At 34.3% G+C, this 21,754-nt stretch overlaps 1 protein-coding gene across 1 annotated transcript in view; it reads left to right on the top strand.

Annotated features, from left to right (window-relative positions):
- The first annotated feature begins 2,392 nt into the window (after window positions 1-2,392).
- Window positions 2,393-21,754, top strand: part of map4k6 (mitogen-activated protein kinase kinase kinase kinase 6) — a 32,358-nt gene continuing 12,996 nt past the window's right edge. The window contains exons 1-16 of the mRNA XM_051876908.1: window positions 2,393-2,666; window positions 4,966-5,023; window positions 7,018-7,108; window positions 7,189-7,253; window positions 7,626-7,681; window positions 8,359-8,406; window positions 8,601-8,643; window positions 8,747-8,819; window positions 9,232-9,363; window positions 14,298-14,360; window positions 14,444-14,525; window positions 14,620-14,730; window positions 16,351-16,426; window positions 20,359-20,417; window positions 20,778-20,824; window positions 21,059-21,097. Of these exons, the coding sequence (XP_051732868.1) occupies window positions 2,574-2,666; window positions 4,966-5,023; window positions 7,018-7,108; window positions 7,189-7,253; window positions 7,626-7,681; window positions 8,359-8,406; window positions 8,601-8,643; window positions 8,747-8,819; window positions 9,232-9,363; window positions 14,298-14,360; window positions 14,444-14,525; window positions 14,620-14,730; window positions 16,351-16,426; window positions 20,359-20,417; window positions 20,778-20,824; window positions 21,059-21,097 (1,136 nt within the window). The 5' untranslated portion in view covers window positions 2,393-2,573. The remainder of the gene's footprint in view (window positions 2,667-4,965; window positions 5,024-7,017; window positions 7,109-7,188; window positions 7,254-7,625; window positions 7,682-8,358; window positions 8,407-8,600; window positions 8,644-8,746; window positions 8,820-9,231; window positions 9,364-14,297; window positions 14,361-14,443; window positions 14,526-14,619; window positions 14,731-16,350; window positions 16,427-20,358; window positions 20,418-20,777; window positions 20,825-21,058; window positions 21,098-21,754) is intronic.

Here is a 21,754-nt window from a genome sequence, read left to right as displayed (position 1 = left end):
GCGATTTTGATCTAAGCTGAGCCACTAGAGGGCGCTTATCTCACACCAATTCTACTATGGCGAAGGCTTGACTATAAAAAATATTTTTATTGACAAATACAGTAGAGATGAGACAAGAAATTGCTAAGAAGAGAAGGGAGGAATGGGATCGAGGACCGAAATCGAATCTGAGTCTTCCGCGAGAGCTTCCAGGTGAATACAAGGTATCCAGTCCTATCTCTACGGATCTGTTATGAATATTAATTAATCATTGACGTTCTACGTAATCTCCCTGAAGCGTCGTAACGTAATTTATATTCATAAGCAAAAGATTAGTAATTTGCATTCTCAATATTTGCATTCTCAACATCAGCAGACGGTAATATAATACTCGCTAATGTGTTTTGGACTCTACTTTTAGATTTTTCATACTTAAAGGGATAGTTCACCCAAAAATGAAATTCTGTCATCACTCACCCTCAAATTGTTTCAAACCTGTGAATTTCTTTCTTCTCCTGAACACAAAAGAAGATATTTTGAAGAATATTGAAGAAATAGTTGATGGGGGGAAAAAATACTATGGAAGTCAATGGGATCCATCAACTGTTTGATTCCGACATTCTTCAAAATATCTTCTTTTTTGTTCAGCAAAAGAAAGAAATTCATACAGGTTTGGAACAACTTGAGGGTGAGTAGCTAAATGATGACAGAATTTTCATTTTGGGGTGAACTATCCCTTTAATTCTGGATCTTTATCAGACATAATACATAGTTTAGGCAAGACACCGCAGGTGAATAGGGTAAAACAAACAAACAAACAAACAAAAAACTAATAGTTATCACCATACTTCCCCAGTGGATTGATTACAACAAGAATCGCAAACAATTTTTGTATGACTAGTTTTGTAAAATGTATTTTTAAATATGCAAATGAGGCATTATTTACTTAAAAATGCGCTAATTTGCATACATTTCTAGAACAAAAATCTGAACATTGGATGAAGTCAGGTTTAGAATTTGTTTAATTTTTTTTTGTTTTGGTTTTTTTTTTTTTTTTTTTTTTGACATGTTAGATTCAAAGGTTTTTACAGAGGGGATTTGGGGTATCTCTTTTTATCACTCCATAATTCAGGAAATACTGTGAACAGTCAGAAAAAATATACATTTTCACAGTTTTTCTTTTAAATAAAATGTTGTATATAATCTGGCAAATTATATAGCCCATGAACAAATCCCTCTGTAAAAACAGAATATAGATAGGAATAAAACTGTAAAGTTTGGTGAATGTAAGTGCTTCTGAAGTGGAGATATGGCTCAATGTAGGAGAAAAAACGGCCTTTAATTATGTATTGTAATTGAAATAGATAGACACAAATAGATAAAGTGGCAAAAAAAAAAAAAATGCTTAAAGTTGGATTTTGGATGTTTTCTTACCACTAGTCTGACAAAAAACAAACAAACAAAACAAAACAAAACAAAACAAAACAAAAAAAACACTTTAAATCTCAAAAATGGAAAAAACGGCGTTTTAGCCTGAAGTGTCTCGCCTTAGACAACAAATCTGTTAAATATTGTGTGAATATAAATATTAGGGTGCCCATATATATATTTATTTAATTCCTGTCCTATGTATTCAATTCACGCAAAGTTGGAGCAGGAAGTTCTCAAAGCACCCGCACAGTCTCACGAATTAATATTGCCGGTAGGTGGCACTCGTACACTAAACTCTGTTTTTTAAACAACACTCCATTGTTGTTTGAATAAAAGGAAAATATTTGTATTTTATATTTGTTATAAAGTACATTATTAAATATCTAATATATCTTAATAGCCTACTGATATCATATATCACCTAATTTTGTCGTCTATTATGTTTTAAGACTTGCTGATGGAAATTTAATTTAAATTCTGTCTTCCTCATTCAGTGTTTTTTTTTTTTTTGTCAAAGATTTTTAATATCTAATATAAATATAGTAAGATTAAGCATAATATAAGCCTAATATTTCAGCGAAATTAAAACTAGCCAATAGTAGGCTATAAAGTCCCTTATTTTGCCCTTTGTGTTTAACTTGAACCTAATTTAAACGTTTTAATCTAAACTTTCTGCATAACGTTAGACGTAGGCCTATTTGATCGTTCCGTCGCGTTTAGCTGATTTTTTCAGCGTTGCGTTTTTAAAGACGTCATGTCAAGATCAACGCGTCTTGAGACCCTGTAGTTGTTTTTCTAGCAATTTTTTATTAAACCATGTACAAAATGAGTACAAACTTATAGGCTACAATCTCACAAATAAAAAGTGCCTAATGTGTCTTTCTTGGTTTTTGCTTTCTAAATTCATTTAAAGCAGATCAGCTCCACATTGTTTCATTTTGGCGTTCTGTGCCATCCTGTTGCGCTCTGTGAACGCGTCTTGTGTGAACGCCCCCTGTCTTCAGCAGCGTGCGCACAGAGAGGTGCGTTTGTCATCGCTGCCATGTTCACTCTAGTGCACTTGTTACGCGGATGTTGAGGAAGTGGTGGTTAGTGGCATTTGGATGAGTATCATCCGCTCTTGATTCATTACCGTGAGAAAACGAATCAAATGCCGCGCTGCTATGGACGCGATCGGCGTGTCGCACACGGATCCGCTCGATGACTATGAGCTGATTCACCGCATAGGCAGCGGGACATACGGAGATGTGTTTAAGGTAAGACAACGACAAAAAGTGTCTTAGAAAAACGATTTCCGTAAACATCTCGTGCAAATAAAGCTCTCACGCTCTTGCGTTTGTGCCAAAAGATGCAAAAATGCAATAACCAAAATTTCCATCCCAGAGCTTTTTCTTTCTTTCTTTCTTTCTTTCTTTTCTTTCTTTCTTGCTTTCTCATTACAGCAATGGCTAATATGTCAAATTACCACAGATTTCCCAGCTAACAAAAATATGTTATGAAAACGTTTTGCTAACGTTCCCATTGAGTTATGAAAACGTTATGGGAATGTTACTTTTATTAGTAACATTTAAAAAATGACAAACGTCCAGCTAAAGCATTTCAGAAAAGAACGTTCCATGAGCAATGTACTATAAATCATGTTTTTGTGCTGACGTTTTAAGAACATTATTAAAGAACAGACAAGTTTGAACGAACATTCTATTAACGTTACTGCAAGAAAGTTTGTTCATGACTCTTAGAGAACCTTGCCAGAACGTAAAGTTCTGAGAACTTTGTTAGCTGGGTTAGTTGTAACCATGTAAATAGCATGGCATTTTGGCTAGTCTGTGTTAAGCATGCTAAAAGGGATGAGTTTCTGCAATCATGTGTTGCTGCAAAATCTCTTTGTTGCTGGTCCAAGATGGTCTATCAGCAAATTTTCATCTTACATCTCCCAAAACATTTTATCGCATTTTATCACATCACATTTTATCACATTTTAGTATCTTAGTTTTTTCAACACTGTTGATTGTGCTTTCAAACTGGAATAGTATACCTTGATATGTAATATATTATGAATGTGCATTAAAGGGATAGTTCACCCAAAAATGATTTTACTCGCCATCATTTACTCACCCTCAAGTTGTTGCAAACCTATATGAGTTTCTTTCTTCTGTTAAACACATATTTTGAAGAATGTCGGTAACCAAACAGTTAATGGACCCCATTGACTTCCATATTATTATTATTATTCCACCCATACTATGGAAGTCAATGGGGTCCATCAACTGTTTGGTTCTTCAAAATATCTTCTTTTGTGTTCAGCAGATGAAAGAAGTTCATACAGGTTTGGAACAACTTCCCTGACAGCAACATAGTGTCGGCCCAAATCCGGCCCACATCTGGTCCGCATGTAGTCCACATGTACCAGATATGGGCCGGATCTGGGCCACACTATGTTGCTGTCTGGGTTGAAGGTGAGTAAATGATGACAGAATTTTTTTTTTTTTTTTGGTAAACTATAACTTTAATATGTTGAAGGAACTAGTATTAACTGCCAATTTCACAGTATGAGGTGTGTGAGGTGTGATGTGTGTGTACTGTCTGACCATGTTACTACTATGGCTTCAATTTTCACACCCCATTGACTTTGATGTTCAGTAACGCCCATGTGGCTCTGGCATGTTTAACACCATACAAAAACATGCGATTCTGCACACACTGTGGATCGCTTCTTCATAAGAGTGAAACCACGATACTGAACTTGTCTGGATTGTTTTTCCTTTCTATGAATTGAACTGGTTACGGTGGCATAGTGTGTAACTGAAGTAACAGAGTGTGCAAAACATTTTCTTTTTGCATATGAGGAAGCAAATAGTAAAAAGATTTGCAAACTCTGTCTGTATGCAGATTTTGCCATGCTGAAATGTTCAGTGACCTTGTGCCCCAATTGGGTGGATTGTCCATTTATATCACTCCGCCTGAACAAACATGAATCATGGCCTTGATAACGGAGAAAGTCACATTACAGGATGTGATTTAGTTCAGCAGGAAAGAAAACAGGAAATGAGCATTGCTACTTTTTTTCATCTCTACTTCACCTTTCCAGTGTCTGCTGATCCACTATTGGCTGCTGGTTACCGTGGTTACAGGCAGACAGCTTCATTTTTCTGTCTTGCGTAGACCACACTGGCACATAATGTGCTTTACAAAATGTATGATGGTTTTCAGTGGTGGCCGATGTTTTGACTTGCATTTTTTAAGGGCAATGTCCTTGTGATGTAGTGAATGAGACAATCACATTTCTTTAATTGTTAATATATTATAAGGCCTTTAAAAGGTAGAACTGAAACCCAGTCAAATGTCAAAGAGGTAGCATGTATTTGTGATTGTATCAAAATACTTGTGGCTCTTTATGATCCAGTAACAACCACAAAAACAATGTAGGAACTTGAAAGTGACACAACAGTCTGACTGATGCAAAGGTTTGATGTCAACATGCATTGCTTATTTGTAGAAGCAAAATGAAATTAAGCTCATCTGCATAAAGCTAACTTTGTTTCTCTGTCCTTATAGGCCCGTAGCATTAAGACTTCAGTCATCGCAGCTATTAAAGTGGTCAAACTGGACCCTGGTAGGTCATAAACTATTTTTTAATAAAATCTCATTTGCATTGTATTGATATAGTGATGCATATTATGGTTTGGCCTTTTCAGTAGATGTGGGTAATATTAAGTGGTCTAATGTAAACAAATGTTACAAAATTAGTGAAATTATATACATTCTAGGCAATATTTAGTCAAAATTTGTTCAAACATTTTAAAATGGAAAAATGACCTTTTGCTAAACCTGTCTTTAAACTCATTACTTCTTTTGCAACTGTTGACATTTGCTTTTTTTCCCTCTAATGTAAGTCTATGGGATTCCTATGGAAGCTTGTTTCCTCCACGGAATAAAAAAAAAGATTCTGACTTGTAGTTGCGAGTTTATATCTTGCAATTCTGACTTTTTTTTGGAATGTTGTGAGTTTATATCTCGCAATTATGACTTTTTTCTCGTAGTTTCGAGTTTATATTTCGCAATTCGGACTTTTTTTCTTGTAGTTGCGAGTTTATATCTCGCAATTCGGACTCTTTTTTTTTTTGCTCGTAGTTCCGAGTTTATATTTTGCAATTCTGTCTTTTTCTCGTAGTTGCAAGTTTATATCTCGCAATTCTGACCTTTTTTCTTGTAGTTGCAAGTTTATATCTCGCATTTCTGACCTTTTTTCTCATAGTTGCGAGTTTATATATAATTTTTTTATAACTTTTTTTCTTGTAGTTGCAAGTTTATATCGCAATTCTGACTTTTTTTCTCATAGTTGCGAGTTTATATCTCAAAATTATGACTGTTTTTATTGTAGTTGCGAGTTTATATTTCGTAATTCTGACTTTTTTTCTCATAGTTACAAGTTTATATTTCGATATTCTGACTTTTTTTTCTCGTAGTTGCAAGTTTACATCTCGCAATTCTGATTTTTTTTCTTGTAGTTGCGTGTTTATATCTCAAAATTATGACAGTACTCATAGTTGCGAGTTTATATATAATTTTTTTATAACTTTTTTCTTGTAGTTGCAAATTTATATCTCGCAATTCTGACTTTTTTTCTCGTAGTTGCGAGTTTATATCTCGCAATTCTGACTGCAAGTTTATATCTCACAATTCTGACTTTATAACTCACAATTGCGAGATCTTGCAATTCTGAGAAAAAAAGTCAGAATTATTTCACGCAAATTTGAGGAAACAAAAGGCAGATTCACGAGATGTAAACTAACAATTGCGAGAAAAAAAGTCAGAATTGTGAAATAAAAAGTCGCAATTACCTTTTTTTTTTTTTTTTAATTCAGTGGCAGAAACAAGCTTCCATAAATTTCTGTATGTTTAAATAGTTTTAAACTATCCACTACAGCAGGGATTCCTGAACTTTTTTGTCAGCCGAACCCCTCTGACCTAAATTATTTACTTCATGTACCCCTTGACATTTTATATTGTTTAGATAGTTCAAACAAAAAATACATAGTAAAACTAACCCATATACATTAAAAAAAAAAAAAATTATGAACATTTTGAAGCAGGAATAGCTCTTCATCAACCATAGTTTGGGAAACCCTTCACTACAGAAATAACTCAAAAATACAGTAAAATGTTTTTGCCAGTTCATTTATCATAACAAGGTACCCAGACAGGATACATATGGTATTTTTTATCTTTTACATAAATCTCAGTCTCCCAAAACGTGTTGCCGTGTAAATGAACGGTTAACATTTTTAATGTCGTCCAACACTGATTATCTCAACATTGATTCTTTGTTGTTTTTTTGTTTTTGAGCTTCCAAACTTAAGATATCGGCCTCAACACATTGACACATATTCAGATTTTAAAACTGAACAGGATTAGAAAAGCGAGCAGCTGCAACTTTTACTATCTTCATATATCTTTAGAGATCCATGTTTTATGGTTGTAAATTCAGTTTGAACTGAACTACAGCATCTGAATTTCAGATCAATCTATTAATCCTGGTAAATCCTGCTGTTGTTTTGTTTTGTTTTGAGGCAGAATGTTGAAAGCATGTTTTTTTTTTTCTGTCAGGTGATGATATTTCAAGCATTCAACATGAGATAACCATGATGAAAGATTGCACTCACAAAAATATTGTCGCCTATTTCGGCAGCTACCTCAGGTTAGTCCCGCAGGAAACTAATACTGCAGTTTGCAGAAAACTGAAGTAAAACTAACAAAGAACTTCTTCATATTCCACAGAAATAACAAGTTATGGATCTGCATGGAATTCTGTGGAGGAGGATCATTGCAGGACATTTACCATGGTACAATTCAAAGATTGACATATATCTAATGTAATAATTAATGTGATGCATGAATGCATATAATTCCAATTACTGTACATAGATGACATTATTAGCACCGCAAATAGTTTGAAAATCGATTAATCTATCAATGATTTTGATTATTTTTTTGAATTTATTTATTAATTTATTTTGCTTAAACGATTGAGTGGATAAAAAAGCTGAAGTTGTAATGTTTACTGGTTTCAAAACCAAGATGTGTTGTATGTTGTTTCCGTATTTATATGTAGGGTCATGCAGTTTACAGTGGTTTCTGTTGTTATTTATATTGCCTGAAAGAGGATTAATGCTCATATGGTATTTTGTCAGTCTGAATAAATTGTGTTTCCGCAGTCACTGGTCCTCTGAAAGAGAGACAGATAGCTTATGTGAGCAGAGAGACACTTCAGGTGAGCATGCATTCAAGTTTTTCATCACTTAAGGTTCATGGCACAATAGGAAGGGATTTTAATCTTATATACAGTATACACTCTAAAAAATGCTGGTTTGTTTCAACCTAAATTTGGGTCAAATATGGACAAACCCAGCCAACGGTTGGGTTTGTCCATATTTGACACAAATTTGGGTTTTTATTATCCTAAAAGATTTTTGTCTTGGCATTAGGTTGTTTGTTGTCGTCTTTCCTTAAAGGATAGTTCACCCAAAAATGAAAATTATCCCATGATTTACTCACCCTCAAGCCATCCTAGGTGTATATGACTATCTTCTTTCAGCCAAACACATTCAGAGTTATATAAAAAAATCTTCTGGCTCTTCCAAGCTTTATAATGGTAGTGAATGGGGCTTGAGATTTTTAAGCCCAAAAAAACACATCCATCCATCATAAAAGTAATCCATACGGCTCCAGTGGGTTAATAAAGGCCGTCTGAAGGGAAGCGATGGGTTTTTGTAAGGAAAATATCCATATTTAAAACTTTATAATCTAAAATAACTAGCTTCCAGGAAAAATACGCATAGAGTTAATTACTAATCAGGGTTAAAGGTTAGTAAAAATGTTAAAAATGAAACTAGTGTGTAAAGCTCATTTATGCCGTATATTTCACAATTGTTTTCTATTTGTTTACAGGGACTGCATCATCTTCATCATGTGGGAAAAATGCATAGAGACATAAAAGTAATTTTACAAATCAATAAGCCATTATTGCCTATAACCATGTTGCCATGCAGTGTGTTTGATATACATTAGTAGAGTTCATTACCTGTACAGTATATAAGTGAGCCTCTCTATAGCACAATAGTGCATGTGAGATGATAGCTTGGGTCTGATAGCGTGGATGTGCTCATTGTGTCATTCTTGATTGCCCACAGGGTGCCAACATTCTTTTGACAGAGCGAGGAGATGTCAAACTAGGTCAGTCAGGGTTTACCCCTGTCTCAGACACACACATGCATATATTAACTAATACTCCATAAATCTCTTAAATGTGGCCTTTTGTCTCCCCTCTGTCTGTCAGCGGATTTTGGAGTGGCAGCTGAGATCAACGCATCTGTTGCTAAGAGAAAGTCCTTCATCGGGACACCATACTGGTGAGTCACCAAGATATGCTACTTTTGTAAAAACTTTTTTACACTCCTGTCAAAAGATAACACTGCATTTATTTCAATAAAAATACAGTAAAAACAGTAATATTGTGAAATTTTACTGTTTAGTAATATAAAAGTGCAGTAAGTGATTTCTGAGAATCGTTGTTGAACACTGTTGGTATTTGAAATCAGCCCAAACAAAGACACCCCTCCCTTCATTGCTCCGCCCCCAAAATGCACAAACATGCTTTACAAGAGTGGATATCTCTATCTTAGCAGAAGAGAAGCAAAATAAAGTTTTGCGAAAAATAAAACGTACAGTACATGAGTATCTACAAGCAAGAGTTCGTTGTTAGTCGCCAGCAGCACACAGCAGCTTCTTTCATATATTATCACTTTAATGACTTTCTCTCAGGATGGCCCCAGAGGTTGCGGCAGTGGAAAGGAAAGGTGGTTATAACCAGCTGTGTGATATCTGGGCAGTGGGAATCACAGCTATTGAACTAGCAGAGCTGCAACCACCTATGTTTGACCTACACCCTATGAGGTTTGAACACACACATACACACACACACATGTAGACCCTTCCAGTATTCAAACATTTTAACATCCTGTGGTATTCAGTACATAGCCAATTTTAAACGTGTGATTTCATCAGTTCAACTTCAACTCGGTTTACACAGTTTAAGCCAGCTAAACTTTTGACCCATTCGGCAAACGTGAAAACTTGCTATTCCAAAAAACAAAACAAAACAACAACAACAAAAACAGCCACCATTAATAATGTTTTCACCTGCTGCCGCAAAGAGTGATGTTAACTTGTCTAGCAAACAGTGTTCATTTTAGCAGCCATTTTTGATTTAGTCTTAGTCTTTATCTTCAGACGTAAATGCTTCTTAGTCTAAGTCACATTTTAGTCATTTCTGTCTTTCATATTTTAGTCTAGTTTTAGTCGACGAAAAGTCATTGCATTTTTGTCAAGTCTTAGTCATTACTTTTAGTCAAGCTACAGTTACCAACATTAATTTTGATAACTATTTTATCTTTAGACAAAATAGTCATCATTTTTCTCTTTAGACCAATTCATTTTAGCTTATGAAAAATTTGAATCAAGGTTGTATTGACACTGCACTCTTAGCAGTAGCACTTGTGCAATTCTACATATCCCTTTTCAGTGGTTCTCAAACTTTTTAGAGTGTCGTACCCCCTGAGGGATGTAACATCCTTCTGTGCACCCTCTCATATCCACTTACTGCAGTTACACCTTTTCCATTAAGGGAGAATATTTGCCCTCTTAAATCGATTTTTCCAGTGCATTTTTTTTACCTTTATAATAATGCTTAAAAAAAATCAGTAAATACAATGATGATAAAAACGAAGTGATACTTTTAAATATTACATTAAAACCGCCAGTAGGTGGCAGTAAGTCACTGTTTTTATGAGTGAATCATCGAGTCATTCATTCTTTCAGTATCAAAGCCAGCGGCTGTATTTATAAATGAATCATTGAATCATTGCCGATTCATTCAAAGCCGCAGATTCGTTCAGGAAACACAGCTTGTGTGCGGCAGTTCTGCTGTGGCTTTCGTTGCAAAATAGAGCAAAAATACTGGCAATACTGTTTAAAATGTACATCACTTAATATTACCCTTTTGTTTGTTGAAGTGTTGTATAAAATCAATGTCACATTTGAAATCGTGTGGATATTCGGGAAACATTGCATTCTTGCTCGTATAATATGATCAACATTAAAAACAATAACTCGCCAAAGGGAATGATTTTGTATCTAAGAGAGTTTTAATCTTAAATCTATATGCAGTCTCTATATTTAGTGTCTATATTTGTTCTTCATGCTAGTAAGTGCTAAATCCCCACTTTAACAATGGTATACTGTCGAGAACAGCACTAGTGTAGCGCGATTTGCTGGCGTGGATGCAGTCAGTTTTGACCGAGAAAGATGAGGTAATTTGACTGAATGTCGTGTATTTACGGTATTAAACCTGCTAGAAATACATGTTTAGTATTTATGTTATTTTAACTCAGCATTTTGTTCGCGTACGTCAGTTTGAAAGCCACTGCTGGATATCAGCCTACACTTGGTCGCAGATTCAGTCAGTAAACGAGCAGCGAAATATAGACCGACTGATTGACACTTTGATTTAATTAGAAAATCTCAAATGAAGATCGCTGAACTCCAGCTTACTTGTCTGTGTTTTCAGATCATCCGCGCTTCTTCCTCAGTGTAGAGAGAGCGCGTGTGCGTGGTTGCCAGATTTCAAAGATTAAGTAAAACGTGTTCTTTTAACAGAAAAGCTCTGATAGGGGTTTAAATTCTGGAAATCTGGCAACCGTAAGTATGGACGCTCGTCTTTAATGTTTTGTCTCCTTTATTCGACAAAAACAAAAAGTGATTTCAAAAGAGTGATTTTGGAAAAGTTTTTAGTCTTTTAGCCACATTTCAGTCTCGTCTTTTTTTCGTCAATGATATTGCATGTGTTGTTTTAGTCACGTTATCGTTAAATGACATTGATGTCGTCTCTCATCGTCTCGTCAGTCATGGAAAAAAAAAGGTCGTCAACGAACATTTTTCATCATAGTTTTCGTTAACGAAATTAACACTGCTAGCAAACAAAAAGGTGCAGCTTTTCCAACCCAGTCTCACTGGAAAATGTAACTACTTTACGAGGTGACGATTTTGCATGAAGTCGTATGATGTGAATTGTTTGAAAATGTATGATTTTTAGTAGGGATGCACCGATACCACACTGTAAAACCCGATAAGTTCAGAATACTCAATTTTTGTAGACATCAATTACCTCAAAAATGTAAGTAAAGTAACTCAATTTTTTACTTTTTAAGTAAACAATAATTATAAATAACAATTAAGTGAAACTCAGAAAAGCTTAAATTTGTTTTTATTTAATGTTTAAGCGCACTGTACTTAAAATATGGTTTATCATACATATTGTTTCTCATTTTTTCAATTATTTTGATGCAGTGGTTGTAAAACCTGATAAGTTCAGAATACTCAAACTATTTAAGTAAACAACTCAAAGATTATTTAAAAAAAAAATTATTTTGTACTACACAAACTCGCTAATTACAATTAATTAACTAAGATCTAATCTTTATGGTTAAGTGTTAGTTAGCAACAGCACACCAGCATGGGCTAAAGTAACTATCTAAGAGATCACTATCTACTTGCATGAATTTAATATATATAGCCTTGAAGTTTCACAGCCCATTCTCGACCTAACCACAGGCACTACTCTTCTTCACGATGGTAACCCTACAAAACTTCAACATCACAAAAACACTTTTTAAATACCAAAATAACAGAATATTAAACAATAACACAACTTCCCCTATATTAATATTTTGCAAAAACACACAAATAACACTCAATTTCAACATTCTCCTTACATAGTGTGACGCAAAGCATGCTGGGTACTTGAAATCTGCTGCAACTCAGTTTAATTTTGAATGGATTCTTCTGATAACGTCGGTTAGAGCAACGACGTGACGTGGATGACGTCACCTTATGTCACTCGGTAAACTTAAAAATAATAATTTAACTATAAGGGTTTACTCAAATGTTGAGCTACACAAAAATAAAACTAAATTGCTCGTTCAGAAAATGTAATTGTTTTAAGTTACATCAATGATTTAATTAATTACAGTGTTCTCAATCTTTTTAAGTTAGTAGTATTGTTCAGGGTTACAGTGCAGTATCGGTATCAGGCCTGATACTGCGCTCATGTGCTTGTACTCATATTCATTAAAATGCTCCGATACCAAAAACCGATACCACACAGTATGTACAGTACAGTACAGTGTTTGTGTCCAGACAAAGAAACACTGACAACAGAGCAAACAAAGAGCATTATAGAGATATCAGAGAAGGATGTCTATGAAGTAAATGTATATAATTACCAGAATATTAAACAAATTAAATATTCACATATAGCTGATGTTCATGAGTTGGATATTTGATACACGCTCCAAACCACTGATTGGAATCAAAAGATTCGTAAAGTTTCGAAGCTTCATGAAGCAGTGTTTTGAAATCGCCCATCACTAGATATTGTTTAATAATGTTGTTTTTTTGGCGCATAAAAAGTATTCTTGTCGCTTCATAACATTAAGGTTGAACCACTGTAGTCACATGAACTGTTTTAAATACGTCTTTAGCTTTCTGGGCATTGAAAGTGTTAATTGTCTTGCTGGCAATGCAGGCCTCACTGAGCCATCGGATTTTATCAAAAATATCTTAATTTGTTTTCTGAAGATGAACAAATTTCTTACGGGTGTGAAACGACATAAGGGTGAGTAATTAATGACAGAATTTTCATTTTTGGGTGAACTAACCCTTTAAGTGAACATAAACAGTTGAGAAAGTGTGTAACAGTATATTGGATACATGCAGCTTTTAAAGTGACAGCAGCCTAATAAACCTACTGCTGTCTTTGTCCTTAATGTTCATCTAACAACAAAAGACAAAAAGAAAATCACCCACTGCTCTTGACTAAATAACTTTTGTAACTTTTGATAAGGATTAATCTAGATTTAATTTATACAGAGAAGAGTATGCCGTGTTATTTTACATTTGATTACTTTAATTTCTGTATCTGAAAATTGTGATGTTTCACACCCAATATTTAAAAAAGAAAATACAAATGCAGTGGATATACTCTATGGAAGCTTGTTTCTGCCATGAAATAAAAAAAAAAGGTAAATGTGACTTTTTATCTCACAATTCTGACTTTTTTTCTCAGAATTGCGAGATATAAAGTCAGAATTGTGAGGAAAAAATTCAGAATTGCAAGTTTATATCCTATAACACAATTCTGACTTTATAACTCGTAATTGCGTTTAAATCTCGTAATTCTGAATTTTTTTCTCAGAATTGTGAGATATAAACTCGCAATTGTGTGTTACAATGTCCAATTGTGAGTGAAAAGAGACTGACTTTTTTCTCAGAATTGCCAATTTTTATCTCACAATTCTGACTTTATAAGACACAATTACGAGTTTATATCAAGCAATTCTGACTTTATAACTCACAATTGTGAGTTTATATCTCACAATTCTGAGAAAAAAAGACAGAATTGCAAGTTATAAAGTCAGAATTGCGTGATTAAAAACTCACAATTGTGAAAAAAAAAAAAAATTCATAATTGTTAGAGAAGTCGTCACATCCCTAATTTTTGGAAAAAAGTAATCATGAAGGTCCTCCTCTAACCTGAATCCTAAACCTAACCGCCACTGAGGCAAAAGCAGATCGTACGAAAACAAATTAAATTGTACGAATTCACACGAATTAGCCACCAGTTCGCCAAAATGTAAAAATAGTTACAAATTGCCATGAGATTGTGTTGTACTTTTCTTAGACTTTGACCTTTAGGTTGAAAGGTCAAAATGAGATTTGGCAGTAGGGTTGGCTGTGAAGACTAGCAACGTTTTTTGTTATTTTTCCCTCAGAGCTTTGATGCTGATGTCCAAGAGCAGTTTTCAGCCTCCCAAACTGAAGGAAAAGAACAAATGGTATTTTCATAAAAATTATCATCTCATCTTTGCATTTTATTCAGTTTGCGAATCAGTGAAAGCAAGTTCATTTGCAATATTAGGTCCACCGAATTTCACAATTTCATCAAAATGGCACTCACGAAGAACCCTCGGAAAAGGCCGACGGCAGAAAAACTCCTACAGGTACTTGTTAACCAAATGTCAAAATATCATCTTGATGTATCCTGATGCTGGCTTTTTTAGTTAGAATAACCTTTTTTTTTTTTTACTTTTTCAGCATGCTTTTGTCACGCAGCTCCTCACACGTAACCTGGTTATAGAGCTGCTGGACACAGTCAATAACCCTGATCTTCAACAGACACAAACTATGGATGAGAGCGACCTGGAGGTGAATGGAGGGCAATAAATGATATTTTCCTTTAAAATGGGAAAACATTCCATAGTTTGTTTTAGAACACTTTAGATTAAAGCTGAAGTGTGCAGTGTTTTCTCCCAACCCAGTTCAGAGTGAGAGAAATGTAAGAGATCCATTAGTAGAAAAGTGTAAACACTGTGGCTCTGTCGCGCTTATCAAGCAGTGTTTGTTTGAGCAGTCCAACATCATATTTGGAAAACATGTTGGAAACAGGGTCAATGACATAATGCGAATTTGTTTGTCTGGATCTATTAATTAATTAATTCAAAAATACATTAAAAAAGCAAATCATACAGTAAATGCGCCCCTTTTATGATGTTTTTTTTTTTCTAATGTCAGAATTATTTTTGAGGGGCATCATGTGAGAAATATCAGAGCGCAGATCTTGACCTAAAAAAAGAAAAAAAAAATCCTGTAAAAGGATGTCATAAAAAAAATAAAGAATGAACCCATTTTGTAAAAATATTATAAATATTTTAAAAGTTGACAAGTTTAGTTCAGGTTGTAAATTGTGATGTGGCGCAACCCCTAAAAAATATTGTGATGTTAAAATAAATATTATTATTAAATATGAAATAATCAAATAAATGTATAATAATAATTTCTACAGCAGGGTTATTATTGTTAATTAAAACTAAAACCATAAACCACAACCATTTTCACTACCTGAAATAAAATTATAAATGTAAAAAAAATTATAATTATTACAAAAAGTTAGGCATCATTTCTCATTTTCATGTAGTTTAAATTGAAGTACTAGAATAGAATAGAATAGAATAAAATAGAATAGAATAGAAATAGAAAGCCTTTATTGTCATTATACTCGCATACAATGAAATTAGGAAGCGCTTCCCTTGGTGCCGGCAAAAGTTATACAACAAACAACAATATTACATACGACACAAATATTAAACAGATAATACAAAAATAAACAAATTTGTAGTCAAATTTAAAAATTGCACTAAGAAATATATTACAAAAAACACCCTGTAAAATAACCTAAACTAAAACTAAAAACTAAATCTTTCTAAAAAAAAACAAAAAAAACAATAGACATTTAAAAGTAATAAAAATGACAACAAAATTACTAAAATTTTAAATTTACTTTAAACTTTTAAAATGAAAACCAAATATAAAAATAAAACCTAATTTAAAATATTAACAAAATTATAATATTATCTATGATACTAAAATGTACACTGATGTAGTCATGTGTTCAGGATATAATATTGTTATTACATTTTATTTTACAAGTAATTTCAAGTCATTAAATATTAATATTAAAAATAATTTAAATAAAAATGTTATAAAGGTTTTTCAAAACCTTATGAAACACAATATGTCAATGTGTCATTGACCCAGGAATAATTATTTTCGCAGTGCCATTTGGTGCCACAAATGGTACAAAAATAGCACACTTCACCTTTAATACAATCACACACAAAAGTGGTACATAGACAGTAACATGACATGTGACAGATATGACTTTTAGCATTACTTCTCTGTACGGGGCTTGTTTACTGTAAGGTACAAGGCCTTTATGTGGTAATAGAGTTTATGTCAGTGTTTGTGTGTCTGTGTGTGTGTTTACAGACTTGCAGTGTCCTACCTGATAAGATTCATTCTCTAGCCAAACTTCCTGTTCAGAGAACTCTGTCTGAGGAGCAATGTGAGTCCAGTTCATACTCTAATACACAGTAAAACAACTAGTTTTTAGTTCATATGTTAATATGTTATTGCATCCAAATGCAGGTTGCAGATAGATCATTTTTAGATTTACATTTCTTCAAAAAAAAAACACACATTTTGAGAATCTAAAAAAGAGGCCTTCATTTTGATTCAATAGTTGATCTTTTTGTTTTTGCTTAATCTTTCGGTAATCAACCATTTTATGAACTAATGGGGTTATATCATACATGTTTAAATAATTAATATAATTAAATTTATCTAATTTGTACCTGAGGTCTACTTATAATATCAGACAAAGTTTCTTGCACTAAAAATGTAATTTAGTTTTTCATAAGCATTTTCTGTCCTCTCACTTACCATTAGAATTAAAGGGATAGTTCACCCAAAAATGAAATTTTAGTTCACCCTCATGTCGTTGTCTCAGTGTTTTTTGTCCGTACAATGGAAGTCAATGGGCTCCATTGTTGTTTGGTTCCCAACATTCTTTAGAATATCTTTTGTGTTCCACTGAAAGGTTTGGATTGACATGAGGGTAGAGACTAAATGGTGAAAGAATCTTCATTTTTGGGTAAACCATCACTTTAACTCTTTCCCCGCCAGCGTTTTTGAAAAAGGTTGCCAACCACCATTAGCATTTTTGATCATTTTCACTAAATTTTCATGGCCCGCAGAATATTTTGTTGTATGAATATCTGAATATGCAATACATCAAAGGAAAGAACAGAGCCTCTACTTTTTAAACAACAACAACAAAAAAACTGTTTTATTTTAGCTTCAAGCATTCTTTTTTTTATTAACAATTAATTTAGTTTCATAAAAAGGCAACATTTTGAGCAAAAAAGCTGAGAAAATCAAAGACAAAGTTTTTATCAAAGAATACATCTGGGTCATATTAATATGATGATCAAAGCATAGATGCAGTAGATTGCTTTCATCAACACCCCCAAAGCTTCACAGTCCTATACCACTTCCTGGATAGACATTTCACTCTGTAACATTAGGCAGTTTTCATTTTTATGCTGTTTAATGTTGATGATCGCATTATTTTTCATATGAATCTGCTTACATATGAAATTGCTCATTTCTACATCTTCCTCACCTGTGTTTTGATCTGGAGATTCTGTACTCATTCAAGAGATGTGTAATAGCACCCCCGAGTATATAACAATGAAAAAAAACATGGAAATCTGGAAAATTCCGTGTTTGGTGGGGAAAGAGTTAAAGGGTTAGTTCACCCAAAAATAAAATTTTTTTATTAATTACTCACCCTCATGACGTTCCAAACCTGTAAGACTTTCGTCCATCTTTGATAAACAAATGAAGATATTTTTAATGAAATCTGAGAGATTTCTGTCTCTCCATTGACAGCTACAAAACTACCACTTTGTCACTTCAAAAAGTTCATAAAGAGATTGTAAAACTAATCCATATGAATGGAGCGGTTTAGTCCAAATTTAATGAAGAGACTCGATCACTTTATATGATAAAAGGATTGAATTCACATATAAACATTGATCAGCGAACATAAACAGAAGCTCATCTGTACTTGCTTGACACACGAGAACGAACCTCATTGGTTCTTCCGGAAGTTCAAATGTGCTGCGTAACACACGAGAATGAACCTCATTGGTTCTCGCACGTCAAACATGCTTGAGTTTTCATTTACCACAACTGATGTGTGAGTTGATCAATGTTTATATGTGAATAAAAGCCCAAGTTCAATCTGTTCATCATATAAAGTGATCGAGTCTCTTCAGACTAAACCGCTCAATTTATATGGATTAGTTTTATGATCTCTTTATGAATCTTTGAAGCGTCAAAGTGGTAGTTGCGTAGCTTTCTATGGAGGGACAGAAAGCTCTCTGAAATTTTCATTAAAATATCTTCATTTGTCTATCAAAGATGAACGAAGGTCTTACGGGTGTGGAACGACATGAGGGTGAGTAATTAATGACAGAATTTTCATTTTGGGTGATCTAACCCTTTAAGTAGCCATTTTTAAATTTATGTCTCAAATGGGTTTCAGAATTAGGTGTGGCAAAATGGCTCGATAGCGCCACCTACAAAATTTCAATTAGGCGGCCTTTGTGCTACGTTTCACTTACAAGTATGAAATTCAGTAGACACATGTAACAGCCCAATACCTACAAAAAAGTCTCTGGCTGCAAAATCTGAAAACCCAACAGGAAGTGAGATATTTTGAATTTTCTCTGCAAAATATTTGCAGTTTTTGCCATTTCCAGACTTTAACGAACACCTCCCAGAGATGTTATCAGATAAACATCATATTTGGTCAGTCTAATCTGAAAGCCTTTGCGACGTTAAATTGCGAAGATGAATTTGAGTTTTCGCTGAGTTTTCGCCGTGGCGACCTGACAAATTTCGATGTTTCGCCATGAAACAGGAAGTTGTTGTAACTCAAGCATACAATGTCCGATCTTCCCCAAACTTCACATGTTTCATTAGAGTCCTGGCCTGAAGACATCTACATGCCAATATTCAGTTACAGTCATAGCGCCACCTGTGGGCAACAGGAAATGTCATGTTTTACACTGTGATTAACTCCTCATTGAGATTTAACCAGAACAACTGCATATTTGGTCAGTCTAATCTTAAGACGTTAGCAATGTTAAATTGTAAAGATCTTGAGCTTTCATTGAAGGGCGAGTCCGTAGCGGCCTGACAAAGTCTGATGTTTCTCCATGAAAGAGGAAGCTATTGTAAGTCAGGCATACAATGTCTGATCTGCCCCAAACTTCACGTTTTATTAGAGTCCTGGCTTGAAGACATCTATATGTCAATATTCAGTTACAGTCATAGCACCATCTATTGGCAACAGGAAATGGCATGCTTTACACTGTAATTCACTCCCTGAAACACATTTAAATATGCCATGTAGTACCAAGCATGCTATAAATACATTAAATCATGCAACACTTGGCTAAGTTCTAATGTATGTGGTTAATGCCACAAAACAGGAAGTTGTTGTAACTCCGGCATACAATGCCCAATCTGCCTTAAACTTCACATGTTTGATAAGTGCCCTGGCCTGAAGACATCTACACACTAGTTATAGTCATAGCGCCACCAGCTGGTAGCAGGAAGTGTGGCAAATACAAATGACTGACGTAGTCCTCCTATGTTTATACACTTAAATGCATATTGCCCACCGTGCTCTGTTTTCCTAAAACCACCAGGTGGCGGTGCGAGGGCCCTTTCATCGCTGCTTGCAGCTTTAATTGGTACTGTGTCTTTAAGAATCCCACCCACTTCGCATGTGAAATGATTAACAGCACTCACAAATACACAAAACCCAACCACAGCATGTAAACACAGTTGATCATTAATGTATCCTTTTAAAGTTACAAAAATTTTCAGTTGTTGGTCTTTTTGGAAACTTTTTCTTTAAATTATCCCTATAATTTCAAGTTACATATGCCTTTGAAAAATGACATTTGCAGAGACTCTCCACCAGTGTAATGACACACAACTGTTGAACAATATGACCGTTGCGACCTCACCTCACAAGTAGTAACTGGCTAATCAGGGGTGACTAAGAATGTGACACTAGTCAGTGAAAGTCATTGTTGTGGTTTGGTAGATTACAGCAAGCCATGGCCACAATCCAAGGTTAACTGGACAACAGCAGCTATTGTAATTGAGTAGCCACTCTAGAGCTATGAAAGGACACATTGTGTGCGTGTGTTTCTGAGTGTCTTTAGGTTCATGTCTGTTTGCATAAATGCATGAGTGTGTATCCAAATCTGCATGTTAGAAAGTCATCCAGACAATACTATAGAAAGTGGCGCGTTATACTCCTACCACACGGTTCTATTTGAAAGGCGAAGCGTGATGCAGTTGAATTCAGTGATTCAGTTTTGGCTCAAGACCGTCTTTTTTTCTGTTTTCTAGTTGATCATGTGAAGTTTGGGCCACCCATGAGAAAGGAGACGGATCCCTGTCCTGATCTGGTAAGATTAAACAATTGAATGAAATTGAAATTACTTTGTCCAATGTATCCAAGTAATTTTAACTGTATTTAAAGGGATAGTTCACCTAAAAATCAGTCATCATTATGTAGTTTCCCAACCTGTATGAGGGGAACACAAAAGGAGAAGTTTAGAATAATGTACTCTGTCGCTCATTTCCATACAATAACAAAATGGACACAAAAAAACCAAACTTGAAAACATTTGTGTTACATGGAAGAAAGAACTGACATGAGGGTGTGTAAATGATGTCAGATTTTCATTTTTGGATGAACTGTCCCTTTAAATAAGGCTTCACTCATCACTTACTGAATTACTGATTGGTTTCCTGTTCTTCATTAGGGGGCGTGCGATGACTGGAGCTCTATCAACTCGGACAAGGACTCACCGTTGGTTATATTTATTTCACTCTTGCTAGTCTAAAGTAATGGTGATGACAGTAGTAAATGTTGAAAACATTGATTGGCTGAGGGGTTTGACATCCACCAATCACTGATAAAAGTCTAATGTGATGAATATATTGTTAAATTTAGCTGTTAAGAAGCACTATTAATACTTTATCTTTCTCAGAATCATGAGTTATAAGCACTGCATTGTTTTTTTTTTACTATTTTGTTTTGCAGGAGTTTGTTAGAATGTGTGGAAGAGGCCTTGATGGAAAGGTGATCTGACTTTTTTATATCTTGACACAGACAAAACTATAGAATCTATAGAACTATATAGAAAATACTAACTATAGAAACTATAAAAAACTATAAATCATTATAAATGTACACTGCAAAAACATTCTTAATCAGATTTTTGTCTTGTTTCTCAAAAAATAGTAAAATATCCTTATGATGTGAAAAAAAAATACAAAATACACATATTCAAAATACTTTACTGTTCAATTTTTTACCAATTCAATTTTTTATTGAATGTAAAGAGAACGCTCACATTTTTTTTTAAGGTGGATAAATTGAAGTAAGTTAATGCTGCAGTCCGTAACTTTTTTTGATTTAAAAATTATCCAAAATTAATTTTTGAGCAAGTACATAACCAGCCAGCGTTCAAAACTATCTCCTTACCTTAGCCCGATTCACGACGTTAAGCTTGTAATAATGTGTTTTAATTCGGGTGGTACTGGTGGGTTTCCGTGGGAATTTCGAGCATGTAGTCGTTCATCTTTGCGTCATTACGTCTCGTCTGTTTACATAAAGAAGGAGTCCCAGCTAATGGCTCTATCATGCGAGGATGCTGCTGGTAGCGGATCATATATAGCCTTTTCTCACAGCAGCTGGAATAATTAAACTTATCATTTTGATGGCGTATTGTATGAA

Source organism: Ctenopharyngodon idella, chromosome 21 (assembly GCF_019924925.1).
Source record: "Ctenopharyngodon idella isolate HZGC_01 chromosome 21, HZGC01, whole genome shotgun sequence".
In the NCBI taxonomy this organism is placed as follows: Eukaryota; Metazoa; Chordata; class Actinopteri; order Cypriniformes; family Xenocyprididae; genus Ctenopharyngodon; species Ctenopharyngodon idella.
The sequence above is the reverse complement of the archived record's forward strand: the minus strand, read 5'-3'. Positions and strand labels throughout refer to the sequence as shown.